At 52.1% G+C, this 26,110-nt stretch overlaps 1 protein-coding gene across 8 annotated transcripts; it reads right to left on the bottom strand.

Annotated features, from left to right (window-relative positions):
• Window positions 1-432: 432 nt before the first annotated feature.
• TBC1D16 (TBC1 domain family member 16) lies at window positions 433-26,079 on the bottom strand. Of its 8 annotated transcripts, none has more exons than XM_042892601.1 (12): window positions 26,016-26,079; window positions 21,452-21,687; window positions 19,851-20,469; window positions 9,990-10,220; window positions 9,231-9,390; window positions 8,066-8,233; window positions 7,172-7,320; window positions 6,338-6,472; window positions 5,725-5,911; window positions 4,472-4,651; window positions 3,467-3,613; window positions 433-3,048 (listed from the first exon to the last, which is right to left on the bottom strand). In XM_042892601.1, exons 2-12 carry the CDS (start codon window positions 21,627-21,629, stop codon window positions 2,803-2,805), a joined length of 2,400 nt encoding a protein of 799 aa, XP_042748535.1. In that variant the 5' UTR covers window positions 21,630-21,687; window positions 26,016-26,079; the 3' UTR covers window positions 433-2,802. The 8 variants fall into 8 exon arrangements, with proteins under 8 accessions (XP_042748535.1, XP_042748534.1, XP_042748539.1 ...); XM_042892600.1 differs by lacking the exon at window positions 26,016-26,079 and adding an exon at window positions 25,805-25,907; XM_042892605.1 differs by lacking the exon at window positions 26,016-26,079 and adding an exon at window positions 25,805-25,906 and having other exon boundaries at window positions 8,066-8,230.
• Between the last annotated feature and the right edge of the window lie 31 nt (window positions 26,080-26,110).

The following is a 26,110-nucleotide window of genomic DNA, read 5'->3' as shown; positions in this document are numbered from 1 at the left end:
ATTGGCTCCATCTCCCCATCCATCCCTCCGTCCATCAATCCCTCCACCCATCCATCCATCCATCCATCCATCCATCCATCCATCCATCCATCCATCCATCCATCCATCCATCCAAACATTCATCCATTCATCTCTCCTTCCCTCCCTCCATTCCTCCTCCATCCATTCATCCCTCCACTGCCCATCCCTGTGCTGTGCTGCACCAGGGCTTCCCAGGAGCCTGAGCAGTGCCTTGGGAAGAGCACAAGCTTTGAGAAGAGCCCATTTTTTTTGCTTAAACCTACAGAGGAGGATGGTGAGATGCTGGGAGGAATCCGATGTGCTGCAGAGCTGTGCTGGGCATTGGGGCACAGCCTGATGCCAGAGGGCAGGTCTCAGCCCTGTGAGCTGCAGATGTGTGGGTTAGTGAAGCAAGGATCTTAGAAGCAGAACTGTTTTCAAAGCCCTTTATAAGCATGACCTTAGAGAGAGCTGCCTTTCAGAGCTGGAGGAAGAAATCAACTGCATTCGGAGGGTGGTGACTTTTGGACACTTGGATTCTGTGGGAACTCTTGGCCGAAATGCAGACTGCAATAAAATTGGCTGTGAAAATATTTCAGGAGCTTCCTTTGGGTTTCCAGCAGCCTGGTCTGGGAGCAGTCTGTGGGGACAAGGAGCACAAAGCAGTCACAAAGCAGTTGGAAGGCGTTTTGGGCACGAGGTGACCATGATGCAGCTGTCCCGGCTGCTGTGTGTTTGAGCCAAGCAGAGAGACACAGAGGGTGATGCACCAGCTTCCAGAGCATGGTGTTCCTGCACAGCCCCACTGACAGCTCAGCAGTGTCTGCAGCCATTCCCGTGCCCACAATTTGCAGCTCATTGCCTGCGTGCAGCCCTGGGGATGGCAGCCCCGCAGCCCCCAGCCTGCTGCCCCCTACCCTGACACAGGAGCAGGAGGAAGGGGAATATTGAGTGCAGCTCACAACAGGCAAACACCACGTCGCTCCCCTGAGCAGCAGCTGCCCAGAGAACAGCCAACCCCAACCACTGCCGTCTGACACAGGAACGATGCCAGCACAGAGAGCTGTGGACATTTAGTGTGAATTTAATAGAGGCACCGTGAGTTACCAGCAGCCAACACTGGGGCCATGGCGCTGCAAATGGCTGAAATCTGCTGTGGGACATCGGGTGGCAGCAGGCGGGGGGGGGCAAGGAGATCCCAGCAGTGCCCTGCTTTGGGCTGCGCCACGCGTGGGAGAACCGCAGTGCTGTTTGTCACCAAACAAATCCCGAGTGATTTCCACATCGCTGCACGACATTTCAATGGCAGAAAAAATAACACCAGAAATTATCGACTTCAGCTCCTCTCGTTGCCTCCTATTTGCTGCAGCAGGAGCAGTGCTGGACCCTCTAGAGTTGCCCCAGCACAGCGTTGTGGCCTCGTGGTGCAGCCTGAGGCCAGGACTTCTCCCACTGGGGAAGCAGCACGTGCTCGGTGGGTCTCAGCACAGCACTGTGCTCTGCACCAACCTGCCTGCCAGGCTCAGTGCCACAGCGCTGGGCAGAAGGAAGCAGCAAAACCAGCACGGCGCTCTGCCAGCCCATCTCCATGTCCGTTCATAAGGAAGCTTTCCCCAGACTCCTCTTGGCACGAGCTTTGGCTCAGCACACACCTTTGGCTGCCAGTGGATTTGGTAAAGACGTTTTGTATTTGGCAACATGGCTGCACTCAAGGCCTCAGCACAGCTTCCAGTTGGCAGATTTTATAGAAGGCAGCAGTGAAAACATGCTGTCCTTCCAAAAATACTTCAAGGGAAACGTTTACCAAAGACAGCTCAGCAAAAACAACTGCAACAAACCAAGTTTTGTTTTTCTTTCAGGATGGGGAAGAGTGCATACGGGTGGCATCAGCTGAGGAGCGCTGGGTCCGCCCCACGTGCCTATGGCAAAAACAAATAAGGACAGAAAATATTCAGTCGTTGGGAAGAGCCAAAGGGAACACGTTGGAAACACACTAGAAACAACAGAATTCCATAAACAAGGTTCTAAAGTCTGTGGCTGGCAGCATAAAGCAGCAGCTTTGCTGTAATGTCACAAAGAAGTAAACTCCAAAAGGTGTCTATGAAATACCCTGACTACAGAAAGCAGTGCTGTAAGACCCGTGGCTGTGCACTCTCTGTACAAAAGGAGAAGAATCATGCCAGCAGGCATGCCATGTAAAAACACAGAGAGCAAGAGATGGCCTTCAGGTGACCAGCTCTTCCTCACCAACAGAACAGATACGTCCCCTGCAGTCCCAATGGTCTGCAGGTTTATTTTTGGCAGATTGTAATTAAAATGATCGTCGTGGCATTAGAGAGAAGCCACCAAGAGGCATTGTTCTGGTTGAAGCACATGTGCTCGGGGTGCAGGGATGCTGCAGGGCCCTGCCCCCCCCCCCACCAGCCACACACTCTGCTGGGGGCACTCGGCTCTCATTAGCGTTCACGCTTCTCATCAGCAAGGTAGAACTTCTGGTTCCTAACCAGTCCAGTCTCAGAGGCAGAGTAAAAAAGTCCTTGTGAAGGTCTAGAAACACTTCGTGTTCCTATGAAGATCAAATCCAAGCACGTGCAAACGCTGTTCCTGGTTGGGTGCGTTTCGTTCCTCCGCTCACACAGTGCCATTCTCCTGCAGACAGACTCCATCCCTCTTCCATTCTCCCCCTTCCAGTCCTCTCCGGAGCCTTGACAAACCTCCCCTCCATTTTTGTCCTCCACATTTTTCCTCTGCACATCCTTCCTGCCCTTCCCTCTTCCTCTGGCGCGCCCGGTTCCTCTCCAGCTATTTTCGGAAATTGAAGATGTCGTGTGTTTTCACTCCTCTCCTGCCTTCACCTCCTGCCTTGGGAGAAGAATCCTCCACCAGCCCCCCATAGGGGCAGCCCTCGGCTGCGGGGTGGTGACCAGAGCACTCCACTGCAGGGATGAAGCCGCTGTCCCACATCCCCGTCCCACACAGCTGGCACAGGTCGTGCAGACTGCAGGGGATGCGGGGCAGCAGGTGGAACTGATAGAGCAGGCTCCTCGCCTAGAGGGGAGAGAGACAAAGTCATTCCCGCGTGCCAGGGTGCGGATACAAAGCACTGGGGTTGCCATCGGGCCCTGCTCAGCTCTGTGATAGGAGTCAAAACGTGGGGCACCATTCCTGAACAGCCAGCTGGAGGTTAAATGGGGCCTGGAGGCATTGCCAGCAGGTGGATTTAGCAGGAGCTGCTCTCAGCATGGGATTCCTGCCCCTCGGCACCGCAGTGCCTGCATCTGCCCTGCAGCCTGGGCTTGGTGCTGCTGTGTGCTGGCACGTCCCAGCAGCATCACCCTGTTCTTGCTGGCTGCAGGCAAGCACGGGATACAGGAGGTGAGGAAGATGAAGCACCGGTCCCTGGTTTTCTCCATGCTCTGACTCATCTCATGGGCCTGAGAGCCCACCTCAGCATGCAGACATTTACCTTCCTGAGTACGAGCTCTCCGTTCATGTGCATAGCCAGGTTGCCGAAATGCAGCAGCATCTGATCGGTGGCCAGCTGCTGTTCAATGACATCATCCCCATAAATCACCACGATGGCCACACAGATGAAGAGGTGGAAGTAGTCTGTCTGCAAAGAGAACACGGGCTGGGTTACAGCAGGTGGAAGCTGAGCTCTGGCTCCCCACCCTCCACAAGCACGTCCTGAGGAGAGATTTGTTGCTCCTTCCAGTTCTGCTTAGTGGTGCTCATAAAGGAGTTGTTGTGGATTCTGAATCACAGCTGAGTCAAAGTCTCTCACCTTTAAAGTGTGGGAGTGTGGTTTGGGCCACAGCTTTCAAAGCAGACTGGTGGCTCTGGGAAGACATTGTCCAGCTGTTAAAGAGGAGTCTGAACCTCAGAATGGATGGTCAGCACATTCTGAAAAGCATAGGCATCCCCAAGCTGGGGAGCAGTGTCCATCCTTTTGTTCTACAGGTAAATCCCTTTGGTAGTTACAGACTCTCTGAAATACCTACAGTCTCCCCACAGCATCTGACAGGGAAAACTGCTGGAAGATGCCCACAAGGAACACAAGCTTGTGAAACAGACTTTTCAGGTGTCAGTGCTGCAAATGTTCAAATTAGGGGAACCTGCACTTTGATGAATGAACAGTTTTGTAAATGAAGCAGAGCCCTTCGGAGCCGATCTGTCTGTGAGCATAAAGTAGCTCAGGCAGCTCCTCAGTGCCTTCACCAGGCAGCTCCACGTGCAGTTTGTACGACTTCCCATTTCTTTCAAGGTTACCTCCAGCAAATCAAAGCAGAACCCGGCAAAGACAAAACCAAGCTGTCACATCTCAGCTAAGAGAGTGCTGCGGGAGAGGGAATGCCTGCAGTGTAACTTATTTCGGATACTTTGCTACGAAGGGCCTTTAAGGAAAACCCCGCAGGGTGCTGAGGTGAGGGCTCAGCAATGCACACTGCCTGTGTGCTGCATGGACTCCCACCTGGTAGTGTGCCCAGCAGGCTTCCCACATGCGCAGAGCCTCAGCGTCGGGGAACTCCCTTTTAAAGCAGAGGAGGATCCAGCGGTGACAGAAGAGCATCTGCAGGCCGTCCTCCCCCAGGGCAGAAAGGTGCTGGTAGAAGCGTGGGTGCATGAGCCTCAGCAGCTCCCGCAGGTACATCTGCAAGAGATGCACTTGGCTGAGCCACTGCCTGTGTGCCAGGACCCCCAGAGCCCCCCGAGCCCCCCCACGTCCCCAGCACAAGCCAGGCCTGCTAACACTGGTTTGGGTTTTGTCCTCCCACACAGAGCCCCAGCTCACGGCCCCGGCTCACAGGCAGCTCCTTACGTTCAGCCAGGAGCAGCCCGGGCCACTGCAGCTATTCCACAAAGAAGGAGGGAGGGTGAAAAGAAAATCCTCTGACTGCTAAAGGAAGATGGGGAGAGTCGGGCTGGGCAAAGCAGCACGCAGCCCTCGAGTGCAGACAGGATGTGGCTATCTACAGCATTTCATTTCAGCGGGGGCTGAGCAACGTGTGAGTGATTTTAAGAAGCCTGATGCTATGGGCACGCTGCAGAGCATAATCCATACAATGATTGCACCTCACCGACAGCACCCCACCAGGCTTCCATAACAAATTTACCATTTTACATCAGTGCCACCATGACCTGGACAAGATTTCAGATTTAAAATGTGTTTCCCAGGATTCTGACCAGCGAGCAACTGACATTAATGTTCAAACCTAAAAGGTTTCTATTTTTCAGCAAGGTCACTTTATTTTAAGTGACTCTGCCAGATAGGAAAGGCTTTTCATTTGGATATCATTAAAAAGATATCCATTAAAAATGTTAAAACCTTCAAAAAAGCTCATACAGAGGGCTGCAGCTCCACTACTACGCCTCATTCATACCTAATGCCCCCAAATCAGGATGGAAACAAATGAGTGAGTCTCCTCTGCCTGACAGAAGCACAGAGAAAAAGGCAGCAGAATCCTAAATAAAAGATGACCATAAAAGATTCCTTGAATCAGCATCCTTCAGCACAGCCAAGGCAACTTGACTGACAACTTATTGCCTATAATTGCCCCTGGAGTGCCTCAATCACCTGAGATTCATTTTATCCATCGGATGCTTTGTGGCTTTGGTGCATGATTTCACACAGACCAGTTAACAGCTTTACGTCATTCCTCCAGTTTGAATGAGGAAGGGAGAAATTACAGACAGGACCAAACCGAGCCCAGCCCTCCTCCTCACCAGCTGTTTCTCCATATCTTCGTCCCGGGGTGAGCTGATGAAGATGGTGTTCTGCATCAATCCCACAAAACACCAGAAAGTATCTGACTCATCCAGGACCTCTGCCAGGATTGGGGCGACCAGGTCGGACATGCCTTGGGAATACCCAATAGCTGGGTTAAACACTGCGTAGTTCAGCAAGATCCTCCTGGAGGAGACATTCAAGAGGAGAGGTGAGATGTGGAAGGCACGGCCCTTCCATCCTACCCCAACCATTCACCAGGAACACGTTGATGAGTCCCGCACCCATCAAGGAGACTCTGAGGGCTGGTCTTCCACCCCATCAGCAGAACCACAGCCATAAGCACCTGCCCACGACCCTGCTGCAGCACTCTTTACCCCCAGAGCTGCAGAAGGCTCCCCCCTCTTTTATGTGCAGGGAAGCTAGGGGATGGCAGTAGTGAGAGCTCTGGGGAAGGAGTTATTTTTGCATCCTCTGGTCCAGCCATCCTATGTGTGATGCTCTTCAGTATTCCCAAGGCAGCAGCAGAGGCAGCCTGGGCCACGGGGAGTTCTGGAGTTTCCTACGTGCTCAGTAGGGCACTGTGTGGGACGCTGAGATCAGACACATCACCTCATTGTTTCCACATTGGGGTTGTTTTCCCCTCGGAAGAACTGGTTGCTGCGGTCAGTTCTCACAACATCCTTGTCTACTGTGAACTGCACCTTGCGCCAGAAATCCTTCTGCTCATCTGGAGACATGGAAAGCCTGAAAATTGAACAGCAACACAGGTACGTTGAGACTACAGGCACAGGACTGTCACAAAGAACAAACAGCCTTACTTCAGCTTTGGCTTTGAGAAAAAAACCCTATTTCTATACTGAGTTTTCTCATCAGTTGAAAAGCAGACAAGTGGTCTGTCCGGAACAGCACATCTTCTGTCCAAAGGCAATATCAGAAGGGGCTTCCTGGGTTCTGAGTGGGTGACACTGTGTGTTTTGTGATGAAGTCGATGTCTGGAGCAGCTGATGATGCTCTCCACTGCTCCTTGTGGGTGTCACACCAGAACTCACCACTCTGCTGCAATTTACTCCAAAATAATAATACCACAGTCTCTCTCCAGCTCAAATTTACCCACAATCAGTTTGCAAAGCACAGATAACTTCCTTAAATTTGACATATCTTCTTCTTCCCTATTTTTACATCCAGATACATTCATGAAGAAACCTAAAATCCTGTTTTCACCTTCAGCCTGCTAAGCCTAGCATGTCAGGCCATAGCCTTGCCTGTGAGACAAACTCCCTGCGTGGTGCTGCTGGTGCTGCTCCAGAAGCTGGGTGAGATAACATTGGAGTAAGACTGGCTGTGCTGAGAGCAAATCTGCTCCCCTCACCTCTGTCCCCAGCAGCTCTTCGGAGTTAGAAGCTAAAGAGAGGGGAGCAGCCGAGGCTGAGGCCACTCTGTTACCTCTTCTCCTGGATCTCAAAGTACTCCTTCCTCTTCTGCACCCTCAGTGCCTCCCTCTCCTCAGAGGTGGACTCGTAGCTGTAGTAGTGCAGCAGGAAAGGCCACACTTCCCCACGGATGGACATATCGATCCCACCAAAGAAAATGGCCTGGAAGGAAGAGTAGAACCATAGAATCATAGCAAGGTTTGAGTTGGAAGAGATGCTGAAGGGCATCTGGTCCCACCCCCCGCGCTAAGCAGGGACACCCACAGCTCCATCAGTGCTCAGCGCCCCGTCCAGCCTGACCTTGGCTGTCTGAACAGAAGTTAGGACCGGTTCAGCTTTAGCATTCCCAAAAACAGCAACAAGGAACTGCCCGCCACTGTGCTGCGTGGCTTTGCAGCTCTCTCCTGACAAGTGACGCCTTGATTCAAGCTCCTGCAATTTGCACATGTTTAGAGGGAAAGTGCTGGCCTTCTATTCCCAGACGAGACACAAATCGGGCTCATTTCAATGTCAATAACCCCCCCTGGAGTGGCTCTATGATTAACGTGTCGTTCTCATGTCACGGCTTAATCCCCAATCTTGGAGACACCGCATTTCACTGCAAACCCCTCTCAAGACCCGGACCCGGTGCTCCCCCGAAAGCCCCGCATTCTTTCATACAGTCATCTCAATTTTTCTTTCTTTGATTTGCTCACAGCACGCAGAGCACAGACGCGTTGGTTTACCCATCCTGCTGCCTCCTTGGGATGATGCTCAGATCTCACCTGCAAGCGCTCTGCGGTCCCACCAACACCTCCAGCCATGCACCACGAGCAACCTTCATCCCCTCCAACATCACATGCCCCGAAAGCAAACCAAGCTTCCACTCCAGGACTCTGCCCAGCACAGAGCAGCAGCCTCAACTCACCTTCTGCAGCTTGTACTCCTCCTCCACCTGCCCACAGTGGTTCAGGTGGCTGAGCCATGCTGACACGTCGAGGCGCCGGTATGCGTTCTCCTCTGGGTGCGTCTCTGATGAGGGCAGCTTGGGCCGACGGATGGAGAACTGCATGCATGTCTTCTCATCAGCGAGCTGCTGAGCGAGGGGAGCAAAACAAAACAAAACAGAACAAAAATGAAGGCGGGAGGCAGATAGCGGCACAGCGTGAGACGCTGGGAGCAGCAAAACCTTTCCCTGTGGTTCTTGTAGCAGGCACAGCACTTAGCAAGGTTGTTTTCTTAATTCCAACCATTCCAACCACGAGTGATTAGAATAATTAAAAATCAGAGCGCCACAAAACAGCTTCATCTTAAAAAACAACCAAAAACAACACAGTTTCCTATTCCTCCCCCCATCTTATCCCTGACCTGAAAGCGAATTAATGCTGCTTACAGCAAAACTTCACCCTGCCAGGAATGCCTGCAATAAATTACATATGATTGGCCATATACAAAGGGATTGCTGTTAGGCAAGCGGGGAACGGCACTGCCAGGCTCTCTAAGGGCACTCCTGATCCCAGTGCAAGACTGCAGCTGACATTTAATTTAAAAATCAAAGGTTGTTCAATGCAAAAAGTGAGCCCATGCGACCACAATAAGAAAAGCAGCAGGGGTCTCGGTGGGAAGGATGGAAATTTAAAAATCACTGTTACTAATAAGCACATATAGTATCTTAAACAGATAATTAAACAGCTCTTATCACATTTGTATGTAGATTGAACAAAATATGGCAAGATGCCTTGTCAAAGCATTTTCAGATGCAGTATGCTATGCTTCACAAAATGGATGAAAGGCTCGGACAGCAGTGCCACTGCATTGGAAATTGGTTCCCAGCCACCTCACCACCCAGAGCACAGTGCTGATCTACCTGCACACCACAGCCAGCAAAATTACCCCCTAACGAGGTTCCTGCCTTATCTGCTCTGCATTCCACAGGCAGAACAGGAATGGATGAGGATGAACAAACACAACCAAGACCTCCCAGCTAACTGCTGGCTGTATCCCAGTAACAGTCGGTGCCTTGCTGCCCTATTTAGTGATGGAACCTCACTGCTTCATTTCCCCAACTCCTTGTGAGAAGTCCCTTGCCCCACCTTGCCCGCTACCTGCTCCTTCAGGTGGGTCTCGGTGCAGTACTTCCACTGCTGGAACACCTCTGACACTTTATCCAGGCCTCCATGGTGAAAATGGAAGATCTTGTACTGGCTCTCCCGGCTGGCGACCACCAGCTGCCCACAGGTGCATGCCTCGTCGCTGTGGGGAGGGCAAAGTGGGGTTAGAATCAGAATCATACCATCACAGGATGGTTGGAGCTGGAAGGGACCCTAAGGGCCATCTGGTGCCACCCCTGCCCTGAGTAGGGACACCCACAGCTCCATCAGTGCTCACAGCCCATCCCCTGCCCTTGGCTGTCTGCAGGGATGGGGCACCACTGCCTCTCTAGGCAACCTGTGCATCAGCAGACCCTGCTAGTCTGTTCCCTTCTTCCCTACAGCTTCCCTTTGGACACTTAGAGGCCAGCACAGATCTCCCTGGAGCCTTCTCCTCTTCAGGTCACCTCTCAGGGTGAGGAGGTGCCCCGCAGGAAGGGGACATCGGATTGCAGTGAGAGGAAAGCAAACTGTAATGAAGCTCTCCCTTCAAACAAGGCAAAAACCATCTTACAGCTCTGGATGTGACCACAGAACCAGAGGAGCACTGTGAGGCTGTTCCACCAAGAGCTTCCCTCGTGCTGCTAAGAGCACCCTTACCCTCCCGATATGCCAAAGAACTGCATTTTATCTTTCCTGGAGAACAAACCCCTGAAGCCTGCCTCACGGCACCTCTGTGAAAGGTGCCTAAAGAAAGGTTACCTAAAGAAAAGGCGCAGGGATCTCATTTGTCCCAGGTCCACTCTGAAGACTCCGCAGATCTGCTCCAGGGCTCCCACCTTCTGCTGCTCCTCTCCCTGCGTTCGCCCGCTGCTCTCTGGGCTCTGGGTGCTGCCGTTGGGGCTCTCTGTGCAGCAGTGGGAACGTGGCACGTGGTCATCACATGCATCCCTGCAGCCATCACCTGTGTCCCTGCAGCCATCACCTGTGTCCCTGTAGCAGAGTGAGGGGAGAGCCCAGCAGCATTAGCCAGGAGCTGCAGTTGCATGTGACAATCACGGCTGCCACGAGGCTATGCATCTTTCCCAGAGCTCTGACATTGGAATTCAGGGCAGGTCTAGGGAATCAATAACAGGCTGCTTACAAAAGAGATTAAATGATTTTTATTGAAATCAATGCCCTGCCATCCCAACAGGCGCTCCTGGGTTTGGTCTGCTGCACACAGAACTGGAGAGGGTGGATGTGTTCCCCACCACTGCCTGGGGAGGTGAGCTGTGCACCCTGGGTATCAGCTGTGAAGTCCCTCTGAACACAGCAAGACCAAAAGAGGCTTCTCCTGAACTTGATCCATGCAAGCAAGCCTCACAAGCCTCAATTCAGACATACATGGCTTCAGGTTCCCATTTTCAAGCTTGGCACTTGAGTTAAGGAGCTGGAAGTGACACATGAGCTCAAAGCCAGCCTGGAGCAGGAGAGTGAAGCAGCATGCTGCAGGGAACTGGGAGCATGCAGGGAGCTGGGAGCACGCTGCACCCATGCATCCACCCTAAGGAGCAAACTGAGCTCAGAGCAAACGCCCTGCATGCCCGCCACCAGCCCCGATCCCAAAAGAAAAATATCACTGCTTTGAGAATTAAGTGAATCTGAAACTGTGACCCCTCGGTTCTTAAAAAGGCCAATACATGTGAACAATCTCAGAGCAAGCTCTGAATGGGTTCCGCTGTGAAATCAGGGTTTGCAAAACAAGGCAAGTAGCAGGTATAAAGACAGCCCCCTGCAATGCCACTTTATGCAATGTTTTCTAATCCGCTTATCTAACAATGTAGGCACTGAACGCTGAAAATCACACACTCAGCATGCATCTGCAGCACAGCACATCAGTATGCCTGCCGAGCCCGGCTGCGGTGCTCCTGCACAGGGCCGAGCCCCGCGTGCAGCATCTGCCCGTGGTTCAGGTCACTGCACCCCAATGGCCGGGGCTCCGGACATCCCCCTTGGCTGTGGGTTACATTTTTAATGGTTCCAACGGATGGCTCAAAGCCTCAGCGCCCACCCGCATGGGAAACAGCCCCCAAAGCCCCTTCCTTCACTCCGCAGCATTGTGCAGGGACAAACGCCGCTCGGCTGCCAGCTCCAAGAGCAGCTCCATGGCTCCATTGGTGATGATGTGCTGCTCTGTCTTGGTGTGCCCGTGCAGCACTTTGGTCTCAATAATGCCATGCAACGCTGCAGGCTTGGGGCATGGTGGTTGGAAAGCTGCCTGGGGGTGCTGGGGCACAGCTGCCTGAATGTGAGCCACCAAGAAGGCGGCCAACAGCATGTAGGCTTGTATCAGAGGTGGAGGCCAAGCTCTGCTCCCACTTAACAGCAATGGGATGAGAGGCGATGGCCTTGCACTGCACTGCAGAGATTCGGATTGGATAGCAGGAGAAATTTCTACTCGGAAAGAGCAGCCAGGCACTGGCACTGCTGCCCAGGGAGTGGGGGAGTCACCGTCCCTGGGGGTGTTCCACAGCCATGATGCTGAGGACTGTGGTGAGTGGGCATGGTGGGGATGGGTTGGGGTTTGACTTGGAGATCTTCAAGTTCTTCCCCATGGAAATTGTACAGGTCTTTGTGAAAATTCAAGTGCTATTTTCAGCTCAAGCTGCGAAATGTAACACCTTCCTAAAGCTCTCTGTAGCTCACATGAATGCAAAAATAACAGGAGCCCTGGTGCAGGGCAGCCGTGTGGGACTGCTTGCTGTAAGCAGCTGGTATTTGTGAAGCAACACTCAGCAGGCACAGCTGGTTCCACAGGATTGCCCTGGAAGAGGTGACTCAAACCAACTGTAAGACTGAGCAGAGGTTCTTGTGTCTGTGTGCAGAGCTGAACAGAGGCACAGCGATGGCTCACTGGGATCTGCTGCCCCATGCACACCGTGTGCGTTCAGGCACTGTGGGAACTGAGGGGAAAAAATCCTCGCAGTGTTTAGGGTCACTTTTTCCTTAATACATCAATATTGGGGAAAAAAAGTACAATAAAAAGGAATGGAAAGACTCTAAACTGTGGGTCTACTTCTTAAAGCACTGTTAATGTGCCCAAGTAGTGGAACGTAGCACTAACAGCACTGGTTCTGTGGCTTCTGGGGAGTTCTCCATCCAGGCACACTTGATGTGCAGACACAAGGGAAAAATTTTACCATTTATTATTTATGAAAGCCAGACTATTATACCTGCTGGATGAGGGATTTGCACCAGTGCAAGGCAAAATGCTGGAGGAATATTTAAGAGAGAGCTGGGGCCGTGGGAGCCAGAAACAGCAGACTGCCAGGAGAACACATGCAATCCCCAAGGGAACAGAAGGGACAGAGGAAAAGATTATCAGGAGAATTAGCAAACCTAGAGGCAGGAAGCCCACGGATACAGCCACAAGGCCAGTGACACCTTTTCTCTTTGCTCAAGTCCCATCACTCTCTTGTTACAAAATACATCTCAGTCTTGCTGCTGCAAGATCAGGGAGTGATGCATTTTCTCCCAACCATCAGCTGCAGCAATCAATGCCTCTATGCTCCATGAGCTTCTGCAGCATCTACAAAGCATAATGCCCGCGTGGGGCTGGCCCTGTGCTTCAGCTGCAGCAGGAACTGCTTGGCAACGGGATGACTTACAGCAGTGGGGCAGACCTGCAGGAATTGTGGGGCTGACCTGCAGCAGTGGGGCTGACTTACCGTCCAGCCAACACGCACCTGCTGCACAGAGACAGGAAACCAGTTGTTATTACTGTTACAGAGCCAGGGCAGAGACCTGCACCAATTACATGGGAAGGCTATTTTAGCGACAAAGATCTAATAACTCATTTTATGACAAGATGTGACACGTGTAATTATAAGAGGGAGGATGGCAGACGGGATGTGGCATTTATTGAGTGCCTCCCAGCCGCCTCCCAGAGTCTCTTGCAAAAGCCAAACCCTCTCCCCTTGGCTCTCCATCACCACTGCATTCAAGCACACCTCCAGTAATTGCAGCCTGCCCCACAGCCCCATCTATTCCTGCACGCTGCCTTGTGAAGCGTTGTTTACAGACAATAAGCATCACCATAATGTATGAGCACCATGAAATGGGAACAACGTGCCCTTTCCCTCCCCAGGGCTGATGTTTCTCTGCTTCTCCACAGCTCCCCACAGGCACTGACCTTCCAGTTCCGATTCTCTCCAGCAAGGTGACGCAGCTCACGGCAGCATCAGCTGCCTGAAACGCCAATGACAGATGGCTTCAAATAAATAATCCATCAATAAAAGTTCAAAGATATCCCAAAACGCCTAAACGCTGAGTGCAGCGATGGCACAAAGTGAGGTCAGGTTGGGTAGCTGGAGCCCAAATCTATTGTTCTGATAAATAAAAGAGTGTCCTTGACAACATACATGTATAATGAATTGTGAAACGTGCTGATTTCAGCAATAGATGAACGAAGTGCAAAAGAACACAGGTAATATGGAACAAAGCAGTTTGCCAAAACAGCCCTGCTTGCACCAGATGATGCTGCAGAGCGATGGAAGGACATGGGCAGGGCAGCAAAGTCCAATGCCAAACCCTGACTGGTGGGAACATGTAACGATGTTGGGAGCCGTGCAGAATTCCCCTTTGGGCTGAAACCATGTGGAACTGAAGCCCCTCTGCCTCAGAGAGCCCCAATAGAATCAATCCATGTTAACCTGCAGGGAAGGGGCGGTTAGGAGCCTGGATGAGCACACAGCCAGGAATCCCAAAATGAGATGTGGGAACACCCTCGTGTGGAGGCACACACAGAGCAAAGCCAGCAGTTCTTCCCACTTGTCAGGGAGACTGCTGAAAGCCATGAGGACATCACAGCACAAAGTACGTCAGTGTCAACATGGACTTCCCAAAAGCCTGTTCCACAGCTTCCCATTGATCTGTTTGCTTTCAAAACATAAATTTCCCCATGCTGAACTGCACTAAATGAATGCTATTTAGTAGCTAATTAACTTTCTGTGCTGAAAAGCTCCCTTAATTGCACTTCTTTCACCTTTTTTAGCCCGTGTCCTCTGGGGAACCTCAGCTGTCCTACGGCATTTGTTCTGCTCCTTCCTATGGCACTCAGCAGCTCCCAGAACTGCAGAGGTTTGTAGTGAACTGATGTGTTCTGCCTCTCCTTCCTCCTCGCAGGTCTGCGATGTGATGCCCTCCAAGTACCCAAAAAGCAACACTTAAAAAAATGCCTGAGATGGAAAAAGTGATTTCTCAGCAAAGTCCCCAAAAGAATGTTTGCTTTTCAGCCCATTTGGGATGAGAGAAGGGCACCTTTCTTACCAGTGTTTATTTTATATTTTAAATCAATGGCTTATTTTGCTTTTCTCTTTCAGTTCTACCCGTGCAAAAATAAAATCCTACACTAATTATGCTAATTACAATCAAGCCTTTCACACCGCCTGTCCCTTGGAAGCCCCGAAGATTACCTTTTGTCTTACACACTTGGTTCTAAGCAGTGGATGGGGAATATTGGGCAGCTCTCTGCCAACACCAAAGCCGTGCACCTCTGACCTGGCCCGCTACCACTGCCCTCGTGCTCAGATTGGGAGCCCAAAGGAGGTGGATGCTCTGTGTTAGAAGCAAGAGGAGTGAATTACTGATCACACCACCGGTGTGCTTAACATGAAGCAGTCTGTGGGAGCAGACCTCAGCAGCACCTGCGTATTCCTCAATTAAAATCCCAAACAAATAGCTCCACCGCCCCTTCGAGCCGTAATTCTTGATCTCAAGTTAGCTGTCACTATTTTTCTTCCACAGAGAGCTGGCAGCGAACCAACAGAGGCAAAAAAACCAAACCTGCCATAATTAACATGCTTGCTGTTCAAATATTGATACAAAGGAAGACGGAGCCGTATGCCCACACTGCTGCTCGGCTCTGCCCAACCTCACAGTGGATTGGGACAGCACAGCCCTGCCCAGAGCCCACAGCTGCCCCACTATTATGGAGCAGAGCCTCACTGAGGGACAGTGGTGTTCTTACAGGCACTGCTCCAGGTACCAGCGGCACTTCTCAAACCACACGGACCCAGAGCCAGGCCCTGAGGCTGAAATCGCCAAAAGCAGGCGAGAGTGATGCAAGACACTGCAAGAAATTACAGGAGTTGGGAACCCAGAGCCCAATTCCCTCAGCCCTGGGAACACAACCACCCCTGGCAGCACAGCAGTGAGTGTGCAGCCCCGCTGTGCCCATACGCTTCCCTGGCCCGGTCTGCAGGGGGCTGAGAGGCACCGAGGTGCTGCCACAACATCATGATGCAACAGCACGCTGTGCTATCCCTGGGGAGGCCATTTGCTGATGAGCTCCCCAGGAAGGACTGAGCAACACCAGCAGAGATTGCATCAAGCGTGCCCAAGGAGCTGCTGCTTGCATTGCATGCTGCGCCTGTAAGAGCTGTTCATGTGCACTCATGACTCCTTCGGAGCATGAGAACTTTATTGTGGTTTAGCTCCAGCATGAAAAGGTTGTTTCATGACCCAGAGAATGGTAGTCAATGGCTCAGTGTCCTGATGGAGATCGGTGAGCAGTGGTGTCCCTCAGGGGTCAGCACTGGGACCAGTATTCTTTAATATCCTCAGTGATGTTGACAGTGGGATCAAGTGCACCCTCAGCAGTTTGCAGATGACACATCCCAGGGATGGGATGCCATCCATAGAGACCTGGACAGGCTGAGCAGTGGGCCCAGGAGAACCTCACAAGGTACAACCCATCCAAGTGCAAGGCCTGCGCCTGGGTGGTGGCAGCCCCTGCTATCAGCACAGGCTGGGGGGTGTAAAGATGGAGCACAGCCCTGCCAAAAAGGACCTGGGGGCATCAATGGATGGCAGCAGGACATGGACAGCATGGTGCCTTCACAGCCCAGAAAGCCAACAAGACCCTGGGCCGCATCCAAAGCAGCATGATCAGCATGCACTGAGCACCCTGATCTAGGTGTAGTCCCTGTTTATTGCAGGGTCTGTAAAGCTCCATTCCAACCCAAGCCATCCTGTGATTCTATAGTCGTGGTTCACTGCTGCAGTGAGAAGCCCCTCACAGCTCCACTGCCCCTGGCCTGGCTAGCTGGGGACACAAATCCAAAGCATCCCTGCAGAGCACCAAGTGCCTCAGCAACCGATTGGCACAGGGCTGCTGCCACGACCAGCTAAAGCGATTTTAGAAGCACTGAGTGACATCACGCAGGTGTCAGATGCTATCTCGTCGCAAGGACATACCAAAAGCTTTTGGTTTCACTTTGCTGATGGGGAAATGGAAGCTGAGTAATCTAGCAGGGCAGCAACAGCCCAAGGCCGGGTTCAGATCCCGCTGTCCTCAACCAGTGCCCTTCAAAGCAAAGCAGATGTTTCCTGACAGATAACAGTGATAAGGGAGAAAAGGAACACAAAGAGACCATTTTATTTCCAGCATCTCTCCTCTGCCACACAAACGCAGTTCAGGATGAAGCCACTGTCTGTGCAACCACCTCCCATCAGCCGCTGCCCCCAGGAACCTGAGGGCCAGCAGGGGCACGGGAACCAGGAGGACAAATCCCCCTCCTGCCCACGGCCCAACCCAGCTGCAAAGGAGCACGAATGTGTGCTGGTAATGGGGCACTGCCCTCTCCCCAGCCCCAGGAATTGTGTAAATGGGAGGAAAGCATTGATCGCTGCATGGGAGCCTGGCAGCCTTTCAAACTGAGAAGAAAAAAAACAAAAACACAACAAAACAAAACCCAACAATGGATACGTTTTTATTTCCTTATGCTCTGAAAAGCGAGTTGTCGACTTAAAATGACTGACTCATTGTGCAACTCCAAGGCTTCCCAGCTCCCTCCTGCCCCTGCTCCGCTCCCTGCCTCACACACAGTGCTGAGGCTGCAGCTCCATCCTGCCCCCAGGAGCAGGTCCCAAGGGTCCAGTGTCATGCAAGCAGCCCATCTCCATCTCATCTGACCCAACACAGCCTAATTCTTCTGCAACGTCACGCTTCTCCATTTCTGATGGTACCCAACTGCATGGAAGGGACAGCCGAGCTGGAAAACCCATGCACTGCGCCGCTGCAGCTTTTGAAATAAGCACAGAGCAAAGTAGAAGTTCTCTTTATTGCAGCTCCCCAAAGGAGAGGGAAATAACCAGAAACAGTCGCTCCTCTTTGGAGGGAGGGTGGTGGCCGGGGGGCAGGGAGGGAGCTGCCGCCAGCAGCACTAACTTTGTTCGCACTCCAGCTCTGCTGCAGAGGAGCTGCCAGCAGAAAATCCTTCCGAAACAAGGAAGCTGTTTTCAAGCTTGTGGTGACTCCTGGAGCAACATCCCCTGCCCCTGAAAGCTGGGGTGAGCATTGGGAATCGGAGTTTTGGGCAAGACATTTGCAGAATATTCTGCGCAAACTCTCTGACTTGAGCAGTTTGCAAGCAGCACCCAGATCTGCAGCTATCATGCACAAGGCCCTGTGGGGAGGAACAATTTGGCACAAAAGAATGGACACACTGGACAAAAGCCTTTCAAGCCTGAAGCCCCAAACAATGAAAGGTCTGTTTAATTAATCTGTTGCAAATTATGAGAGCCACATCCACTGTAAGATGCTTCCAGGCTGCTGCCAGAGGAGTTAAAATAAAATAGAGGGGAAGGAAGGAGCAGCCCCCAGGAGCAGCAGGTAGGCAGAGCCAGCAGAGGGCTCCCCAGCAGCCAGGGCAGCATGCATGCACACAGCAGGGACTTACAGCTGAAACTGTATTTTATCTACATAAAAGAAGAAAAAAAAAGCCCAAAACAAACCAACTGTGTTCTCTATCACAGGTCAGTGCTGTGGGACATAATGCAACTGACCTCTTTGCTATTGGACTCTGCAAACACAGATGTTATCACTAAAAAGGAGTGAAATAAATAGAGGTTTCCTAAAGTTTGTTCCAGACAACGATCTGGTTGGTGATCACTCAGTAAAACTCAGGTTGCAATACTTAAAAAAGAAAGAGCACTTTTTTTTTTTTGTAATAGTGACAGAAACAGCTCAAGCGTGCTCAGCATCACGTGCTGCTTCCAGGAATAAAATTACAACTCCGAAGCAAACTAAGGTGCTGGTGGCAATGGAGTTTTGATGTGCTTTTTTTGCAGTAAGTCAAATTAATCACAACATTCTCTGAAAGCACGTGCAGCTGAAGGCCCAAACAGCAGCCCAGCACTGGAGGAAAACCTCACTGGGGAAGCACACCTTGGAACCAGCAAAAGTGAAACTGCAAACCCTATTTCACGGAGTCAGCCAACACACACAGAATGGAAGAAGGAAAAGTCAGCTGTCAGAAGCTGTGTTTAACTCATTCAAAGGCCTCTCCAAGCTTTCAAGGTATGTCTCATCCCATTCATCTAGTTCCCAAAGCCCTCTCATGTCCCACAGCTGTCAACAGGAGATGAGCATGCAGAGAGCTGCAAGAGCTCTCTCTTTCAGATTTCCTCTTTTCTCTCTCTCTCTTTCAACGCTGTTTGGAAACCTCATGCCAGCCTGAGCAGCCTGCACTGCTCACAAAGGTGCTCTGCAGGGAGCAGGGTGTCGGGGGGGGGGACAGGGAGCACTGCCCTGCAGCCCCAAGCTCCCCAGGCTCACACTTCATGACCGCGTGCTGCTAAGATCTGCAGCAAACATGAGGCCAATACAAACGTCTGACACCACCACACTTAGGTATTCAAAAAAAAATATTCAGAAAGAGTTAAACCACTTAAAACGCTTCCTTCCATAGACTTGTTCTTACTGGTATTCTCTGGGTTTGAGATTAGACCATGAACTACAGAGGCCAACTCCTTCCGAGCGTCAAGTCTCCGCGCAGCCCGCGCGTTGCTGACACACACAAAGTAGAACTTGTTTTTCCTAATTTCAAGTGTAGTTTCAAGTTCAGCTGTATCCTTAAAATCAGCCCTGGGGTGCTTCACGAACACACCTCTCACTCTGCGTGACGGAATCGAGTGATACAGCATGGAGACTGCAGGGCAGAGAGCCAGAAACACCGCGGATCAATGTGGAAGTGATCAGGTGCACAGTGATAAAGCCTTGCTTTGCCAGGGGGCCCTCTTCCCCCATAGAGTTGACTGCAGGTGCCATTGAGAAGCGCTGATCTTTGGATGCACCAATGCTGACTGTATTAGCCAGGTTAAACATTTCAGAATTCATATTTCTGCCCTACTGTGACCTTGTTGTCAGCAAAGCAGCCTTCCTGTCCCTGCAGTGCCTTGCCCAGAAGCCAGGCTTGCAGGATGCCAGCCAGACTCTTTGATGTGGCTTTGTACCAGCAGCTAGCACAGCACAACAGAGCCAGCAAGACCCACGGAGGACCTTCCCACTTCAAGTAATGCTGCTCCCAGGCCTCCAGGCAGCTCACCTGAGAGGCCCACACGTGCACAGCCCTGCACGATGGACAAGGCCACAGTTCAATGAGCAGGACTGGCCAACAAGCAATTTCCTGTGAATTACACAGGCGTCATAATCAAGGGGAAATTAAAGCAAGTCTGAAGCCAGACAGGATATTCAGCTCAATGTCACTGTCAAGCTTCTTGATTTCCCTTAACGTCCCCAAGCTCAGCAGCCAGCAACCCAGCAATTCACCCCAAAACTGGAGAAATGGATGCACTCACCTGGTTTCATTATCCAGAAATACAGAACTACTGCTTTTCACAAGGGCTTCGCTAATGGGAGAGAGGCAGAACGGGGAAGAGAAGGCATCAGAATCAGAGTCGAAAGTGCTGTCCCTGCTCACATCGTCAGCAAACAGCTCCAGGGAGCCCTCGTCCTCCCCTGGCTCTGGCCTGCAGTCCAGCCCTTCCTCCACCGACGGCTCTGACCTGTTCTGCTCATCCTGAGAGCTGATTGTCGATAGGATTCCTGAGTCGCTGCGCGCAGGCTGCGGGGACTGCTGGGCGCCGTCTGCTGCCACACAGCTCTGGGGCAGCTTCTCCCCATCCAAAGAAGGGGAACTGATGTAAGCCCCGTCCTTCACGAGCTGCGACACAGTCAAGATGTCTTCCTTCAGGACCGCTGCCCCTTTTGGCTCAGTGGGAGAAGCCTGCTGGGCAGTGCCAAATCCCTGAGCGTGGCGGCCTCGTTTGCGGGGAGCTTTGCGGACCGGGGAGCTCTCGGGAGTGACGTAACGCAGGGCTTCTTCATCCTGCCTCTGGATGCGCGAGTTTGGGACCCAGGCGAGGATGAGCGTGGTGCCGAGCAGCTCATCCTTCTCCATGTAGAGGCACAGATAGCCTGTGGGAGAGCAAAGCAGCAGTCGGTTACAACACAGCTTCAAAGTGCCTAAGGCACAACCTTGCCTTTCCTCATCGCCTCCCCTCTTCACCACCACTGCAACAAGGGCAAAGTGCTTTTGTCATCAGGAGAGAATTCTGCCACATGAATTGCGGAGTTCTCAGCATCACTCAGTGTTCACAAATAATTTCAGGTCTGCACATGGCTTCTGCATACCCTAAATTCCCTCTGGCTTAAGTGAAGGAATTGCATACAACGCTTTCAACTTCCTGGCTGGATTACTGATCGAGAGTAAATTCTGAAATATGTTGCCACATGAAAAACTTTCACTGTTTGTTAGTTAAACAATGTCAAGTGCCAGCTGAATATTTCTTCTTTTTAAGAATATTTACCTTAGTATGGCCAAAGGGCTACAATTCTCACGGAAAGCCAATAGAAGAGTCACACATATGAAAGGGGAAGTGTGGGTCAACGTTCACAGAATAATCAGTTTTGTGAAGTTAAGCCAGTAGCCACAGCTCTCTTTGATGAAAACATGAAAGAGCACAGTAACAGATGAGAATAAAGGGATAGGGGCAGTATTTATCTTCATTTATGCCAGTGCATGCAGCCACAATCAGGTTTTATTTTCCCTCTACCAAGGGTTGGTGAGGCCACTCTGGCAATAACAGTTACAGGATGATACTTGGCTTCTCTGAACCATACACGTTTAAAAGAGCATCAGAAGTTCCTGCCCTCAAATGGCAACTGTTCATCTTCTGGGAATACAAAAGGATGTTCTGAAACAGGTAGATCTATGCTAAAAGAAGAAACGTTGTCAATTTTTCCTATTAAAAGAACAGCTGATAGATCAGCTTGTGGATGGCTTTCCTCGGTGCCTTGAAGCCTGCCTTCCTCGTGCCCCACTGGTGTGCAGATGTTGACAGGAACAAAGTCCCCAGGAACAGGAGAGGGTAAAAAGGGTGAGTGAGCACCCACTCACCTGGGTGGTGCTCCCCGATGCCCTGCAGCAGCTCAGGTGGGTGGACACAGACATTGTTCTTGGAGTAGATAATCTCCCCATCGAGTATGGAAGATGAAGTGCTGCTGCCACCAGGGTTCAGGGTCAGGAGGTCAGAAGCTTTAGAGGAGGCACGTCGGAGGAGTCGCCCCAGAGACATCGCCGAGGAAATGTTTCCATTATCTGTCAGCTTTAATCAGGAGCCAAATTCAGAAGATCTGTCAAGAAGGAGGAAAGAACGGTGTTAGAACAAACACAAGGGCAGTGCAGCCTGAGAAGGAAGAGGTCTCCCATCAAGTGCTGCTCATGCAACAGCCTCCAAGTGCTCTGGACCCCTAATGTCCTCTTTGCGGGTTAAGCAAGCTAAAGCACGTAATTCTGGGATGTTTCTCTCTGCAGGGAAGAAATATGGAAGCAGTGAAAAATAAAGCAAGAAGACCTTTGGTAGTTATAAAGTTTTTTCAGAGAGAAGTGACATCCCACAGACAGCCCAACAGAACTCAGTGCAGCGCAGGCACTACTGCCACCACTGCCTGCAGCTGGAACACACAGCATTGCAGCATGGCAGCTGCTGTTCTGCAAAGGGACACGAGGAGAGGAGACGCCCACTTCTGTTCCTCTGTATTTACACGGCCTCACTTTAAAGGAGCAGGCTGGCCTGACCGTGCAGCACCGTGCATTGCCACAGGGCTGGGTGCAGGTGCAGCACTCTTTGCTCGCTCTGTGGTCTGCAGAGCACACGGAGGGGCAGCCAGGGGGAAGAGAAGCAGACAAGCTCAGGTTTGTGCTGTCAGAGGCATTGTGTGCAGGGAGTATGTAGGGGTGTAAGGCAAGTTCAGTTTAACACGGAATTGCTCTGATTTCTTGAACTGTGGTTCTAATGGATAAACGAGGAAGCAAGGAGGCTGAGAGGGCAAACAGAAACCAGAACTTCCCCAGCAGCAGAGTGAAAGCTGCTGGGAAGGAAAACAGCAGTCCTAGCTCAGAGTTATTTTTACATGTGATTGCAAATGAAACCAAGTAGCTAATGGTGCCTTCGTTGAAGAGCAAGCTATTGGTTTAACTGGCAATCGCTGCATTTGTCAGCTTGAATCAGCTTTTGTTCACTGGGACTTGGAGAAGCCTCAGCCTTGCCATGCACCGAGCCCAAGAGGCTGCTATCTTGGAGGAAGTCATTTGCTTGAAGATATGTACAGAGGAAGCCACCCCTCCTCTTGCAAGAATACAGCCAGTGAGCTCTGCTGCAGTTCCTCCTCCTCACCGCTGTGTTCCAGCACAGTGCTGAGTCCAAAGCAGTGATGTGGAGCAACCTGTGCAGCATCACTGGCCCTGAGCTTCCACCACACCCACAGGAGCTCATCTGTCTAAAAAGGCAAAGCCTGTATAAGCAAAGAATGAAGGTTTGGTCGAGGTGGTTGCAGCTGTTGACCAGGGAATGCTTCCTTGAAAAAACATTGCTACTACAGACAACAGATGGAGATGCACCTATGAAACATGAGCTTATGTTATGAATGCCCAAATGCAGCTCCCCAGGATGCAGGAAGAGGTAGAGGACTTGTCTGCCAAGAGAAGCAGCATTTAATTAGCTTTTACCTAGCATAGTGAGAACAAAGCAATAAGTAAAGACCTAAATTCCTTCTGCTTTTCAGCTTTTTTTTTTCCCCAGCAGCTTTAAGGGAGGTATCACTTTGATCTGCAGAGCATCTGTTGCTTCAGCACTGCCTTGATGTGCAGGTGGAAGGCACTGGAGGTACAGGCACACATGAGCAGGTTGTGAAGAAGAAACAAAAAAGCCAGGAGGTCCAAACCATAACGTCCTGCCAACATGGAAACAGCTTGTGAACCTGCTGCTGCTCCCCAAAGGGCAGCAGCTCAGGCAACACAAACCAGCAGTACCAGAAGTACCGAATCCAGAGGGTTTGCTCCATTCTGAGCCCTTTCCCACGTGGGACAATGTCCTGAGGCCTGGACTGTGGAAAGTGGTGCTGCCAATGCCCTGGGGCTGGGGGAGGCAGCAGGACCCCGTCCCACAGCTGAGTCAGCACAGAATCCGCACCATTACAAATGTCCTTTTCATACTTTCTATTTATCCCCCTGATCTGAAGGGATTCTTTCCAACACGACAAAGCCAGCCCAGCTCTTTGGAATCCAAAGCACTGAATTAGCTGATAAGCTCCTGTAGGGTGCCAACATTTACCAAGCGCACAGACATTTTTCCTCTCCCACACATTAACTGCCATCTCTAAACACCTTCGCTGCAGCTCCTGAGCTGCCCTCACCACCTCAGCTGCTATCCCAGCCAGCACAGCCCCTCAGCCAGCAGGCAGCTTAGAGACACACTGGGCTGCCAGCTCCTCTGCAACAGCAGATGCCCCCTGCACAAGAGCCTGCCCACTTCCAGGCAGTGGCATCTCCAACAGCGCTGGCTGCCCTTCCCCTTCTCATAACCAACAAGATCCTGTTCGGCTTGGCAGACTGCACTCTCACCTTGGCAGTGGCTGTCGGACCAAATGTCGCTGCCTCCGGTTGCACAAGATCCTGTCTGCTGAAAAAGGAATGCAAGGAGGGCTCCAGCACATTGCCACCCTGCAGCCACCCATGGGGCCTCTCCCACCAACATGCTTGGCTCAGGGGCACTCAGCGATGTGCTGCAGCCTACGGCCACGCTGCCAGCGCTCCAGGCCTGACAGCAGATCTTACATCTCCAAGGGCAAACGTTCTGTACAAGAGTGTAATCACTTCACAAGCAAAATAAGCCAAATGACAGGGCTCCTGAAAGGAAACACGAGGCTCACAGCACACCTGTGCGTAAAGGAGAAATGAGAGCTGTCAAAATCAGCACCAAATTTGAGCATGAAATGTCTTGAGAAAGAAAACCACAAGGTTTTTTTCTTTTTCTGCCTTAATAACTTGAAATTGATTTTGCAGATTAAAGGAAGAGTCACTGCACAGTTGAGGTCTCAAGCCCAGTAGGAGTTACTGCTTCCTCCTGCTCCCCTTGGGCAGAGCAATCGCTCCATCTGCACTCTGGGCTCTGGATGGCAGAGCACAGGGACACAGAGCCAAGTATCGACCTTCCCTTTGCACTAAGAAAAATAATAGCTATCCAACCCACTAGCTATTAGCTAGAGCTATTTAAGATGCCAAATCATGGGGAAAAAAAAAAAAAAAAAAAAGTTTACCATGGGGAGCCATTCTGAAGTCACTCCATTTTGCAGGGAGAATGATGTAGGTCACCAAAAGCTTTTCCTTTCCAACCTGCAGGTGCAGGCGGGGCACAGAGCAAAGGAGTGACAGCAGCCACAGTGAAGCATCCTGCCTGCTCCCATGCAGCAGGTTTCACTGAGATGAGAGGTAAAGAAGGGACAGCAGACTGCACGCTGCAAGTTTGTGACTCAGAGATAAAAAGGGAAACAAAATGCCATCATCGACGCCTGCTGGCTGCTCCCAGCCACACCTGCTCAGGCATAAAAAAAGCAAACACAACACTTACACGCCTCCAGCCCTAAAAGTCAAACGGCAGCATGAAATGATTTGCTCCTGACGTCCCTCAGTCCCAAGATTAGCCATCCAAGATTAACCATCATTTCACTTAACTCATCGTTTACTTAAGGGAAGTGCTGGTGTGGTAGACAACATAACGGCCTTTTATCGGCACAGTCCTGCAGCCGCTGCCCTGTGACTCTCACAATGCCCAAAGAACAGCTGAAGAAAGCCCAGAGTCTGTGGCCACACAGACCAGGACTCACTGAGCAGCCTCAGAGATGTGCCCATGCCCTCCAGCGAGACCTGCCAGCAGCCCTCAGGGCAGGGCAGCGGCTGGCACGGATTCTCCAGCTTTAGCTATGCGATCACAAAGATGAAAGCAAGTCCCGCAGCCTCAGAAGCCGCTCGAAGAGGCAGCAGCAAGCCGGGCATCCCTCCTCTGAGCTGTCAGCAACAGCCAGTCCTCCCGTTCATCCCGTTCTCTCTTCAGAGACCTTTCATTAGTTCTGTCACCGAGTGCATCCATCGAGACAGCCGAGCGCCTCGCACGGCAACGCAGCGCTGGGGGTACGGGGAGCCCCGGTAACGGCAGAGGACCGACGCTCCGGGACACGGGAGGGCAGTTCGGGAGGGACGGACAGACAGACGGGGAGGGGAAGGGGGGGAGATTGGAGCAGCGAGGAGGGGAGAGACAAAGAGCGGGGAGAGCGCGTGCTGCTCCCGGCACCGGGCTGGGAGCTCTGCCTCGTGGGCCCGGAGCGTGGAACCACGACCCACCGAGCGCCCCTGGGCTGCTACCGACAGACAGGGCCGGGGAACTTCCCCCCGCCCCATTCGCCCCGTACCCACCGCGCGCCGTGCGGGGCTGCCGGGCTGCCCTCCTCCTCCTCCTCCTCCTCTTCGTCGCTCCGCGCGGCCCCGAGCTGTGCCCGCCCCGCCCCGCCTCACAGCTCCCGGTAACCGCCTCCGTGCCGGCGGGGAGCGGCGGAGAAGGACGAAAAAGCCCCGCCCCGCTCCGTTCCGCCTCGCCCCGCCCGCTCCGGCCCCGTTATCCCGGTACCTGTGCCTGCAGCGGGGCCGGGGGGCAGCGCTGGGTTGAGGCGGCGCGGCCCTTTCCCCCCCCCCCCGCCCCGCGGGGGGAGGTGGGGCGGGTCC

This window comes from Lagopus leucura, unplaced genomic scaffold, assembly GCF_019238085.1.
Source record: "Lagopus leucura isolate 7727_CA_CO unplaced genomic scaffold, USGS_WTPT01 111-11_obj-0_obj, whole genome shotgun sequence".
Taxonomy (NCBI): Eukaryota; Metazoa; Chordata; class Aves; order Galliformes; family Phasianidae; genus Lagopus; species Lagopus leucura.
The sequence above is the reverse complement of the archived record's forward strand: the minus strand, read 5'-3'. Positions and strand labels throughout refer to the sequence as shown.

Coding starts and splice junctions, on each gene's coding strand:
- TBC1D16 (XM_042892601.1), bottom strand. CDS start 21,629: ATGTCTCTGGGGCGACTCCTCCGACGTGCCTCCTCTAAAGCTTCTGAC. Junction 10,221..19,850: donor TTTCTGGATAATGAAACCAG/GTGAGTGCATCC, acceptor ACTCTGCTACAG/GGACACAGGTGATGGCTGCA. Junction 5,912..6,337: donor CCCAATGTGGAAACAATGAG/GTGATGTGTCTG, acceptor TGTCTCCTCCAG/GAGGATCTTGCTGAACTACG.